The sequence below is a fragment of the Meriones unguiculatus genome, chromosome 8, assembly GCF_030254825.1.
Source record: "Meriones unguiculatus strain TT.TT164.6M chromosome 8, Bangor_MerUng_6.1, whole genome shotgun sequence".
Lineage (NCBI taxonomy): Eukaryota > Metazoa > Chordata > Mammalia > Rodentia > Muridae > Meriones > Meriones unguiculatus.
Genome location: NC_083356.1, coordinates 92,534,619 through 92,547,447, shown reverse-complemented (window position 1 = coordinate 92,547,447; position 12,829 = coordinate 92,534,619). Strand labels below are relative to the sequence as shown.

At 45.4% G+C, this 12,829-nt stretch overlaps 1 protein-coding gene across 1 annotated transcript; it reads left to right on the top strand.

Annotated features, from left to right (window-relative positions):
* The first annotated feature begins 2,480 nt into the window (after positions 1-2,480).
* On the top strand, positions 2,481-11,836 carry Rbm43 (RNA binding motif protein 43). The gene is made up of 4 exons (XM_021664694.2): positions 2,481-3,023; positions 6,728-6,917; positions 9,417-9,496; positions 10,270-11,836. The coding sequence occupies exons 1-4, from the start codon at positions 3,021-3,023 to the stop codon at positions 11,032-11,034; spliced, it is 1,038 nt and encodes a 345-aa protein (XP_021520369.2). The 5' UTR covers positions 2,481-3,020; the 3' UTR covers positions 11,035-11,836.
* The last annotated feature ends 993 nt before the right edge of the window (positions 11,837-12,829 follow it).

The window sequence follows — 12,829 nt, the reverse complement described above, 5'->3', positions numbered from 1 at the left end:
CCCAAGACTCCATAAAAATTTTAAATAAAAATAAAACAAAATGGTACATTTTTATCAGAGAATGTGAAATGAAAGTACTTATTAATGTAAGGAGACTGTAAAACCTTCATCTACAGGAAAAAAGCCATTCAGCCATGTTGGTCTTGATCCCAGCCTATTTTCTCCTTGGAGGCCTGCACCCTTGGGATGGCTTAGTCATGAAGTTTGATCTTATCTATTTTAAATACAGCACCTGCAGTATTAGGAGCCAATACTGTTTTTCCAAGTAAGTATGTGGAAAAACAGCTGCCACCATGGCTTTTACAGCAGAACTGCAGCCTTCAAAACTAATCCAGCAGTTTTGTATCCTTCTGAGTTCACTATACAGACTTTAGAGGTTACTTCATTGGCTGTAACTCTAGAATCTCCAACAGTGCTCGTGTAATGGCTTCAAATGCTGCAGCAAGTGTCTTCCTAGCATACTGTTCAAGTCCAGGTCTTGGCTCTTTTTTTATGGTGTGGTCTGTTTGGCTAGTTCAGTTTCTGATGTTTATCCCTTGTGATAACTTCAGTGCATTAATGATATGATCTCCTGCCCTTCCTAGATCACCCATCAGAATGTCTATAGAACCTCAACACAGTACAGCAGAAGTGGTACCACCTTTTTCCTGACTGAAAACAACCACCCAGGGGTCTCTAGCTTCTGGAGGCAAACACTGTTACAATGTCCTATTTCTTCAAGTCCAAGAGAAGGCGATCTAAGAGGAGCTGTGGCTGCAACTCTTATATTGTCTTCTGGATCCCATTCCCAGTTGAACCTTACAGTATAATCTTGTGATTCTTTTTTGCCAACATAAATGCACTTTATGGAAATATCAAACGTTATAATATTTTAAAACTTTTGAAAGGGTTTTTATGATTATGTATTAACTTTAGTTTTATCAATTTGACAATACGTAGCTAGAGTCACCTATAAAAGATGTTTCAGTGAGGACTGTCGAGACTGGGTGGGTCCCTGTGCTAATAGCCCAGGCGGTCCCGTTCTCTGAGCAAGGATTGTGTAAAAGAGGAGGAATCAAGCTTGAGATCCCAGCACTTTGGAGGCCGAAGATCTGGAAATAAACTATAAATACAGCAACTGCATAGTTCCAGGTAGATCTATCTCATTCTGTCCTAACGTCTTCGTAGCTTTGAAATACCATTAAGTAATTAGTGGGCCCTTTCATCAACAAAACTGAGCGGATTCCTCACTGTAAGCAGCATATGCTAATTTCTGTACGGCCTCCTAGGACCACTCACGCACTAGCACTGGAGGTAAACTTCTAAGAGCGGTCCTGCTAAGTCTAAGGCCAACTATAACCGCACATTTATACTTGTGCACTTTACATTTTGTTTAAAGCTAGAGAGAGAAAGAGTTACCATTGCCTTAGCCATGGTAAAGGTCACAGCTACCAGACCTACTGAAAAAAAAAAAAAAAAAAAAAAAAAAAGCAACAGACCAGCATAACGAATTTGTTTATCAGCAGTGACTGTGTCACACAGAGGACATCAGAAAGAAACACCCAAAGAAGACAGTTCTTATGCTCGGGTTAGATAAAGAATGCACAACTTTGGCAAGTGCGACTGGATGGAAGTTCTGCTCTCCTGACGACAGACTGATGGAGGTAGGTACCCAGCAAGGCCTGGGTGCCGGTTTGCTCTCTGTTGCTGGGATAAATGTCATGACCAGAAACAACCTGGGAAGGAAAAAGGTCTATTGTAGTTCACAGCTTACAGCACAGCGTGGCCGGAAGCCGACGCAGGAACTTGAAGCATAAACCTAGCGGGGCTGCTGCTGACCACTTCCTGTCAGGCCCACTTTCAGCGACCTTTCTCATACAGCCCAGGCCCACCCGCCTAAAGAAGGTACCGCCCACAGCAGGCTCAGCTCTCCCGCATAAATTAGCAATCAAGAAAACGCCACAGCCCTGAGAGTGGTATGGTACCCCTTTAATTCCAGCAGAGGCAGGCAGACCTCTGTGAGTTCAAGGCCAGACTGGTCTACTGCGTGAGTTCCAGGATAGCCAAGGCTACACAGAGAAACCTTCGCTCAAAAAAAAAAAAAAAAAAAAAAAAAAAAAAAAAAAAAAAAAAGCCGACGGTATAGAGGTAGTTCCCCACCAGCGGGTCCTATTTCCAGATGGATCAAAATTGACCGTCAAGATTAGCCACCCCAGTCTGTCTGCATTCTTCTTTGTTCTATGCAGTATTCCTTCCAGCTGGAGTGCTCTTCCCTCAGAGAGGGGAGTGCAGTGACAATTCTAGGTTTCACGGCTTGTTTGGGACCAGAGGTGTCAAGTTTACATGATCCACTTTGGGGAAGAGGAATCCTGATTTCCATGACTGGCCTGATAGGGACAGCAAAGGTGCAGGAGAGAGGAGAGAGAGCCCAGGAAGGGGTGAGAGGGACTTGGCTTCAAGTTCAGGGCACGCTCAGGTGCCGCACTGTGGGGAGTTGTGTTCTGAGTCTCTGAGAGAGGCCCAAGTCCTTACAAATGTTTGCACCTACACCAGCTTGCTTGCGTGAACATCGGGTTATCTCCTCATTTGGGCAAATCGGTTAAAAACCGGCATCTCACGATTTCGGTTTCTGTTTCTTTGCATAGGTGTTCACGGTCTGCCGCTCATTTGCCTTTCCTCCTATTTCTTTGCTTTCCCTCGGTAGCCTGGGCTCGGTTTTCGGTGCTCAGGCCCGTCGCCTCCGGGCCAGGTGGTGAGCTCGGTGGGCAGGATCGCGCCTTCTGCGGTGGACCCCGGCGGGAAGGCGGGGCGGGAGATCGCAGAGTGCACGGAGCAGGGGACCACCGAGAGGCTCTCCGGGAGAAGCCCAGCTTCCCGCGGGGCACGCTGCGCGGGAGCCGCACAGGCGCGGGAAGCCCTACCCAGCGGGGCGCCGCCCTTCCACGCTCGGTCGCCAGGGCGGCGGGAACGGGAAAGCGAAAGCGGAACCCGCCCGCCGCGCTCCGGAGGACCTAGCGCGGCCCGAGCGTCTCCTCCCCGCCATGGCAAGTCGCTTTCCCCGGGGTCGCGGTGCAGGGAGGCGCGCCGAGGGTCCCCCCCCCCGAGCACGCGTCCCGCGCGATCGTGCGCCCCGAGGTGGCCGGCGCGGGTGCGGCAGGCCTGGCTCCCGCGCGTGGGGACGCGAGCGCCTTTCGCACTTCTTGCTGACCAGGCAGGCAAGGGACACCCGGGGTTCGTCGGGAAGGTGGTTAGGGCGGGACTGTGGCCCTCTCACGATCCAGGAAGGAGGGCGAGGTCAGTGACCCAGAATAGAGGCCACAGTGAACTACTGGAAGGAACTGAAAAGAAGGGACCGAGCAGAGGATCTGCGCCAGTCCCCTGCTCAGGGCCCTGGGTTTTTGTCTAGAGGCCTAGATGACTGTTTTGGAGCAGTTACTGTCCTTTAGTGAGTTTCTGTATGTTTCACCTGATGAGGGTTGTGTGTGTGTGATTTTATCTGGTGCGTGTGTGTGTGTGTGTGTGTGTATGTATGTATGTGTGTATGTTTGTGTGTGTGTCTGTTACCTGGTGAGAGTCAAGGTATAGTCCATGAAAATGGTGATTGAGAAAGGAAATAGAAACTAAAACAGCAAATGGAATATTTCTTCTTAGTACCACACTTAAAAAGTCACCTTCCTTGGGAATCTGAAAAGTCCCTGTGGTCTCTCCCCTCCACCTTCCTTTTAAGGGAGAATTAGCTTGGGAAAATTACACTAAGTGTCTGGGCGCTGGGCTGAGGAACACTTCAGTCTAAGATGTTTCCTTCATTAAAGTGTGTTCCCAGTCATACAGCCCGTCAGATTTTCCTTTTAAATTCTGGAGGTCTCCCTTTGTCTTGTGTTCTATCAACATGAGCCATGCTTTCCCTCCTCCAGCTCCACTTTGTGTGCTGAAAACATTTTTTGTTTGTTTTTGTTTTTTCAAGACAGGATTTCTCTGTGAAGCTCTGGCTGACCTGGAACTTGCTTTATAGACCAGGCTGGCTTAAAACTCACTGAGATCCCCCTGCCTCTGCCTCCCAGTGCTGGGATTAAAGGTGTGCACCACCACTGCCCAGCTTGAAAGCTTCTTTCACTTGCTACTTTGTCCTGTCAATTCCAGTTTTACTCATCCTCCTGGGCCTCTCATTCCTGGAGCCTCTTTTGGACCTTAGCCAGAATTAATCTTGCTTCTTAATCCCAGATGGCATTTACTATAGCTTTAGGATTTTATTGTGGGTGATCTGTGTTCTCAAATGAGGTGTTCTGTTTCCTTCCGAGCAATAGAGAGTTCTCTTTCATGCAAACCAAACTCCTTTGCAATGAGTTACATGTCTCCCTGCTTACCCATGAACCAGAAGTATGTTCCCCACAGCATGAGTTGTAAGGTCCATCTGGAGCTTCATGGCAGAAAGACTGCACATTACATTTTTATTTTTCATTTTATTTTATTTTATTTTTTTTGTGTGTGTTTTGCCTGTGTGTGTATGTATGTATGTATACCATATGCTTGCCTGGTGTCCTCAAAGGCCAGAAGAGGGTGTCACATCCCCATGAACTGGAGTTACAGGCAGTAGTGAGCCAGTTTGTTGGTCCTGGAAATTGAATCCAGGTCCTGCGGATGTGAAGCCAGTACTCTGAAGCACTGATCCCCCTGCAGCCCATGCTTTGAGAGAACGGAATTCCCAGGCAACAGTTTTCTTTCTGCTTGCCACGTCTAGTGCCCCACATGCTGTCAGGTGTCAGTCCTATGCCAGCAAGCTCTAATTGTATGCTAAAATTGCCCCCCCCATTTGGTCTCATGTCATGTGTACTTTTTCCTTTCCACATAAAGGAAATGTTTCTAGTGATAGTCAACATTTCTTTTCCTTTTCCCCTCTTACTTAGGATTTAGTTTGCTCATGATTTTTAGGCTGGGGTCTCTCCAAATGCCAGAAAAGAGGGGGCAGTGGTCATGTGTGCGCAGGCTAACTAAAGTCTGGTTATTTTAGGTAATTTTTTTTATGGAAAATGGTCCTCAGTGTTTCCCTGAGGTTCTATACCTGTGTCTGCCACTATGGGTCTTGTGTACTCAAGCTTGTGTGTGTGTAAGTTTCCGGTAGGCAGTGTGGGGAACCAGCTGAAGCAGTTGTTTTACCAGTAGCCACTCATGACCTGTTGTGTCGATTCCTCTTTCCCACTGAGGGTCTGCTATACACAATGTCACCTTTGTCCTTCTTCCCTCTTTCCTTATTCTACGTTTGTTTCTTGTGTCTCATGCTTACACACGCTTTTTTTCTTTTTTCTTTTTTGGTTTATCTGTGTTTCCCTGAAGCTGGTTGAAATCCTCTGCACCAGTGGACTAAGTGTATTCTTTTACTTTCACTTTAAGGCTTTTGGGTTGAACAGAGTACTGTCTGTATATAACTCTTCATTTGCCCTTCTTCTGGGAGGCTGCAAATAGGCTCCTCCCTCAGAGGAATCTTTGGTGAAATACAGTCCTTGCATTTAGAGAGCCTAAAGCGCCTCTGTGGTTCGCTAATCATCAGTCCAGCTCAGTAGATGTCCTTCCTCACAGTTAAGGAAGATAGTCCTTAACTGTCTTCTGCTAGTTAAGAAAGATTGTGTCTGAACTTTGCTGCAGTTAGTTTGGACTAATCCGACGCGTCTTGGGTGAGGTTGATGGATTCCCTTTCCTAACTCGGGCTGGGAGACAAATGAAGGTGTTTAGTAGGAGTGGATTTAAGAGGATTAGAGAAGAAATGATTTCTGCTATGTGCTCCACATGGCAGCAGCATCTGCAAAAACATGTCCTCTCTGTGACTCGTGTCCCCTCAGGTGGAAAGTAGAGAGTAGTCTGTGCAGCCAGCACATGATTGCAAGACTTCCCCTTGACTGGGACAAGAGGGATGCCTTTCTTATTGACTTATATACTTTAGACTCTATAATCCAGAAAATATATAGCCTCTTCCATACTTTGCCATTTTGTAGCTATTTTAATAAACTCAGAAAGCCCTGGACTTTATTAAAGTCCTGGTTTTATTAAGATAGCTACAAAGTGGGTTAATAAAATAACTACAAAATGTTTCCAAGAGCTAAAGCATTCCTTTGCATGTGACTCAACTACTCTGTCACTGAGCTATATCCATAGTCACTTTTTAAGTGTTAAAAAAAAAAGTTACATCTCCCAGGGTGTAGTTGCATATATCTTTAACCCTAGCACTTGGAAGACAGAAGCAGGAGGATTTCTGAGTTTGAAGTAAGCTAGGTCTAAATAGCAAGCTCAAGACCAGCTAAGACTACATAGTAAGACTCCATTTCAAAAAGTGAACATAATTTTTTCTTTCTTTCTTTCTTTCTTTCTTTCTTTCTTTCTTTCTTTCTTTCTTTCTTTCTTTCTTTCTTCCTTCCTTCCTTCCTTCCTTCCTTCCTTCCTTCCTTTCTCTTCCTCCCTCCCTCTCTCTCTCTCTTTCTTTCTTTCTTTCTCTCTCTCTCTCTCTCTCTGTAACACTTTCCATTATTTTGGGCCTCCCTAAAATCAAATATTTACTAATATTGTCTACCTCTTGGAAAGATAAAGGGATCACTGTGCACATAACTCTGACATTTGTCTAAGGTCTATATGGGTAGGTGGATTGCGGCACACATACTCCCGCTGGTCACCCTGGTGGAGCGAGGCATGGTCTCTCACTGCTGTGATGGCACCTTTCAGTAGACGTATAGTTAAACAGCATCCAACTGTTTCTGTGCAGGCGTCAGCGCTGAAGGTCAAAGACCCCACGGTTTCTGAGAGAACAGTAGTGGTCTCTGGTCTTCCGCTCGGTCTTTTAAAAGACCAGTTAGTGAAGCGCTACTTCCGGGATGAGTGTGGACACGTGGAAGAGGTGATATATCCATCAAGATCCAAAGGAGTCGCATATATCATATTCAAGGAAAAGAAAGGTATTTCTTAATCAGAGAAATTTTATCATGTTAGAAATGCTTTCGGTGAAGTTAAAATTTCATATTGTTAAAATGATTCATGGGATTGGCAAAGTTTTGAAGTAGCATTAAAAAAATTATTCTGAAAGGTGGCCAGTCTTTGAAAATATGTGAAAATAGCTAATGATAGGTATGAGTGATGGGGAAATTTTGAAGACTTTAGAAAGTATTCTGCATATGCATATATATATTATATATATCTTGCTAGACAGATATAGAACATGTATAAAATAAACTTAAATTATATATAATCTCTTAGATAAGAAAACTACTTTGGGGAGTTTCAGTTGGCGACAACAATATAATTATACTCTCTGCTTCTCATCCTTCAAACTGTCAAGTGGATATTATAATAAAGAACCTGCTTTGTTAGTGTATTTTTTATTTTGAAGTATCCTATTTGAAAAAAATTCATTTCTGTTATTTTTATTTTGTGTTTGTGTGTGCGTGCGCACATGTGCGGACAGGTGGCCTGGACCTCAAATAGGATTGAGCCATTCTGCCTTCCACCTCCCCCTGAAACAGATGGCTGTAGATGGTGGAGGAGGGACAGTCTGCTTTAGGCTTAGCCGCTAGTGGAATAGACTGCTAGAGAACCTTCTCCGTGGCACCCCCTCAGGGGTGAAAGTTCCATGCAGGTATGTTAGGAATAAGAAAAAGCCCTTGCCGTGTTTGGAGGGAAGGAAAGGTCTAGAAATCCTTCCTGCTGGACATATCTTTAACCCTAGCACTTGGAAGACAGTAACCGTTGGCTGTTTCCAAGAGCTAAGCCGGTCCATCTCGGTGGCCTTGTTCCGGTACGGGATTGCAGCAAGGGCTCTTCATGTCATTAAAGAGGTTGGCAGGGGTTGTGTAAGTTGGTATATGCTGAGTGATGCCAGACACCACGCCAGGTGTGGAGAACGCAACCATGAATGGAGTAGGCAGTCTCTTGTTTTCATCAATGGAGAAGAGCTTTTATTAGGCCAACAGATGTAGAGTATGTTTGTGCTTTGTTTATATATTTATGCTTACATTTATTTTGTACATTAACACATAAATGCTATGAAAAAGTGTAAAGAATAATAAAGAGATAAAACTGACAGGTGGTGCTGTTTAGGTGGACTGGGTAGGGAAGTTTCTTTTGCTCTTTTAATATTTTATTTGAAAAAATAATTTTTATTTTATGGTGTGTGTGTGTGAGTGTGTGTGTGTGTGTGTGTGTGTGTGTGTATGAATGTCTTGTGTGTAAAGGTGCTTGAGGAGGCCAGAAGAGGGAGCTGGATCTCCTGGAGTTACACACAGGAGATTGCGGATCCCCAGGTGTGAGTGCTGAGAATGAAACTCAAGTCCTCCAGAAGAGCAGTAAGTGCTCTTTCCTGACACACCGTCTCTCCAGCCCCCTTTCTTATTTCCTTTTTGAGATGGAATTTCATCATGTTGCCAGAGGTGCCCAGGCTGGTCTCGAACTGAGGTCTTCCAGCTTCAGTTCCCTGACAGTTGGGATTACAAGCTTGCACAACCATATCTATTGTGTGTGTGGTCTGTGTGTTTGGGATCACGTCCAAGGTTTTATGTACACTATGCATGTTGAGGAGAATACCCAACGTCTCATCATGTAGGACATTTACTATACCAACGAGCTATGTTCCTAGGTCTGAAATACTGTTTACATAACAAGTGAGCAGAGACCAAGATGAAGCAAGAGGTGGGGAGGGAGGAGGAGGGAGCAGAGAGGGATTCATGTGGGTAAAGGGGAAGAACATGCTAGGATAAATGAAGGACTGGGAAAAACTGTGGCTAGGTTGGGGTGGGGAGTGTGGTGAGGAGGGAAGGGGAAGCTTGCTGAGTGTTTGGAGCAATAGGAGGGGAGCCATGGAGGCAGGCCTGGAATGAGTGTGGACAGAGTGATGCCTGTGGTCCAGATGAGGGTTCTGGCTTGTGATGCGGGAGCCACCGGGCGTCTCTGAGTAAAAGCCTGAGGATTGGAGTTGCTGTTCTGAAACAAGGGCACAGTGTGAATAGGAGCTGTGAGTTGCCGAGGCTGTGGCAGAGCAGGTAAGTACTCAGGAGATGGTCTCAGGAGACAGTCTCTTCAGGGGATCACCTTGAGGTGACAGCTGTTAGGCGGAGGAAGCAGAGGAGGAAGTTTGGAAGTGATACACGTAGAGATAGAGGTTGAGATCAACCGTGGGTGGTTATAGTTAGCAGAGAGGCTGAGGTCTGGGTTTGGCAGTGTGGAGAGAAGGGCAGGAGATGGAGGATTAGTAGTGAGTTAGGATGAAAACTTTAGCAGTGTGGAATCTCGCGAAGGTAGGCTTTCTCTGACCAGAATGGGTACTTCTGTGTGCTTATTTGAATGTCAGGTTTAGGAGGAAAAATGTAGCAAAAACCGTTACTTTCTAAACAATAGAATTGAACATCTCCATTTTTGTAAATTAAGGTAATTATTGATGCTTTTTGATGCTAATGTTTCCATAGTTGCTCAGAGTGTCATCAGACAAAAGGAATGTCCTCTAGCCTCAGTGCCTCAGCTCACAGTCTCTCACTTCAGTGAAAAGGTGAGTTTGGGCCCTACGGTGTGTTTTGAGGCTTGGACCACATTTCTTTTGGGAAGTCTTTTGTATATAAGGACAAAACAAAGTGCTCTTGCCCCATGACTTTTTAGGAAAGAAAGTCAAAACTTCTCAGTCCTCACAGGCAAAAGCAGCCTCTAGAAACGTTGTTTTTATATTTCAATGTGTGTGTGTCTTATGCTACCTTTAAAGTGACCGTGACCTTTTGTGCTGTCATGGATGATAGGAGGGTTAAAGGTTTTATCCTGGGGAACAATGAGGGTGAATATTAAAGAGGAATTTTGAAGGGGGAGGGAAGGTGAGAGTAAGAATAAAAATTAAAATCCAAAGTGTTGGGTTCCACGTATCTTCTTCAGGGAACCCAGGCTTCTGGGGTAGCCATCTATTGAAATTTAATCTGGGAGGGGTAGGGAAGGCCTGACTCCGGAGGGATGGTGTTTGTCCGTGGAGCAGGTGCCAAGACTTTTTGCATATTGATGGATTCTGAAAAGCACTTTGTTTCAAAATAGCATTTTTGTCTCCAAATATCTTTTGTACTCCATTTCTGGGGTGTGTGCTGTGAATCCAACCTGAACAGCATAGGCTGTCTGAAGGGGTGATCTGAAGCAAGAAGCTGGGAAATCCAGGCTTGGCCACCCAGGCCTCACTTAGAGCAAGTGCTGCACAGATGGGAAGAGCAAAGAGTGGCAGGAGGCGATGTGCGCTGGTGCTTGCTCCACTAGGCAGGGCTGTTTTCACTTCTCTCTTTCTCATTTGAGGTCTTCAACTATGCGATGGCTATTCTTGACCTGTCTGTTTTTCGGACTCAGACTGCACTAGAAAGCCTAGTTGTGGACCTGAAGAAGAAAATCCCAACTTTAAGCTTCAGCGCCTTGGGACCCAGTGGGAAACTCTCCGTGCGAGGTTCATTTCTGGATCTCATGGAACTCAAGCAGGCTTTGCTATCAAAAGCCATTTCCCCTTTAGGAAACGGCAGGAATTATGCTGGTGAAAGGAGAAACTGCAGGAGCCAGAGCCCTAGAAGACTCCTGCAGAAAAGCAGGAACTCTGCTGCGACCGTCAGGGCCTCTGCACCGGAGCCTACCACAAGCAAAAGGACCCTTGTGCTTGACACAGATGTTTTCCTTTACCTGAAATACAAGTGTGAGTTTTATGAACTTACACTGAAGAAATACCATATCTTGTGCCAGGAGAGGGTAGATGGTGACGTCACCACCCTTTGTCTACAAGATGCCCATGGTGGGTCTCTCAGTAGCATTGTCAGACGTGTGGAAATGCTCATTGAGGAGTGGGCCCAGGATCTCCACCTGGAGCTCAGGAAAGAGATACTGGTTTTGGAAGGAAGGGGTGATAGAGAGAAAAGAAATATTAAGCAGGCTTCGGAACAGCTGTTGCTCAGATATCCCAAAGTTTTGGCTAATGTTCACAGCACACATATTGACATTATAGGACCTGCTTCTGACACACACCTCTTTAAGACACAGCTCATGAGACGTGCGGAGCAAAATGTGCAGCCGCAGTGATCTCGGTCACTTTTCCCCCTGACTGAGAAGAGACTGTGCCTGCTTCTCATTCCCTCCGTCTTTCATTGTGTGCATCGCAGTCTTCATGTTACAGGAGAAGAAGGTAGGATTTAGGGAAATTACAATACTTAGTGGAAGTTACCCGGCTGACAAGGGTAAAGTGGGGCTGACATTGAACAAAGTAGTGGTATCTAAACCAAGCTTTGAAGAATGAACTCGCTACACTTTGAAGAAATCCCCACATTCCCTGCAACCCCAAATTATTAGGAAAAGAAGCCTTTCCCTGCATAGGTCTACATGATTATTATGCTGTTACTAAGCTCGCAGGGTTTGTAGTCACGTCACGTAGCGTTAAGTGTGTTAACCAAGATCGCTTGGAAACGCGGCGGTTCTGTTAGCATTGGGCGGCATCTTGGGTGAAATCTGTGCAGTTGCTCTTGTAGACGGTTCTGGTTTTACAGTGGTGTGGCATCCAGGTGAGCACTGTTTTGTTGAAAACACTGTGAGTCAGAAATGCCTTTAACCCTTGTGATTTGCAGACCATCCCGGCTTTGCTACACTGTCCACAGCTCTGAAATGGCTGCTTACCCTGGTGGTTGCGTTGACTGGCGGCCTGGGGCTCATTGTTGCTGCTCAGCATCGTTAGAGAGCATTACACTGTGGATTACTACTAGCCTGGAAAAGGTCCCATGTCTCCATTTATACTGACTATATTTTTTTGTACCGTAAATTTATACAGTTTATTCGGACTATATATATATTTTTTGTACCATAATAAAGTAAACCACACAGAAAAATTAAATTGTGAGCTGAACCATTATTATTATCTGCCTTCTGAACATTCATGGTCTTGTTCCTCAGATACTCTTATTTTAACAGCATGATAAAAAGACAAAAGCCATGGTGATTTGTGTCCAGACCTACGACATCCTGGAATTTAGCCTCAGAGCGATCATGATTATTTTAACTGTATCGGTAGAGAAGTGTAAGAACAATCTGATGTGTCTTTATTTTTCTTTGCCGTCTACATCCCAAAGGTTTAGATAATTTGTTCCCTTGGTATATTTCTGACGCCAAAACACGGGCAACAAATCCAAAACTTGACAAACGGGACTACATCAGTCTGAACAACATTTGTGCCTCAGAGGACGCGATCAGTCTGGTAGAATGCTTCTACTTGTTTGGACACCGTAACAGGTTTTGAGAGAGGACTTAAACAATAGCCCATCTCTCGCAGGTGCAGGCATGGCTGGGCCACGATAAGGGGTCCTCCTCCTGTGAGAAAGCAAGAAGGTCCCCTGTATCTTGGAAGAGCACCAATTCCTCCATGAGGGCTCCTCTTTTCTCAGTCACCCTTCCTCCCCCCACAGCCCCACCTCCAAATACCATCTATGTTAGGTTCCTCTTGCTGTGGCAAAGTACCTGAGCAAACTAGAAAGAATGGAAGACATATAGCGGCTCAAAACTTCAGTCCATGGCTAATTGACCCTATACCTGGGGCTGTGCCAAGGTACCATCATGGTCAGGAGGGGATGGCAGAACTAAGATGGCCACCTCATGGCAGCTGGGAAGCGAAAGGAGACAGGAGAAAGGTATGGGGACAAGCATTGTTCTTCCCCCTTCAAAGTCACGCTGGCGTTGACTCCACTAAGGTCCTCTTTTCGAATAATCCATGCAGTTAGGAGGTCATCAATGAACTGATCTATGATGACAACTGCACAATGTATGATCTGTCCATAGCACTCTCAGCTGGGGACCAGGCCTTCCACATATGAATTTCGGGGCATATTTTAGG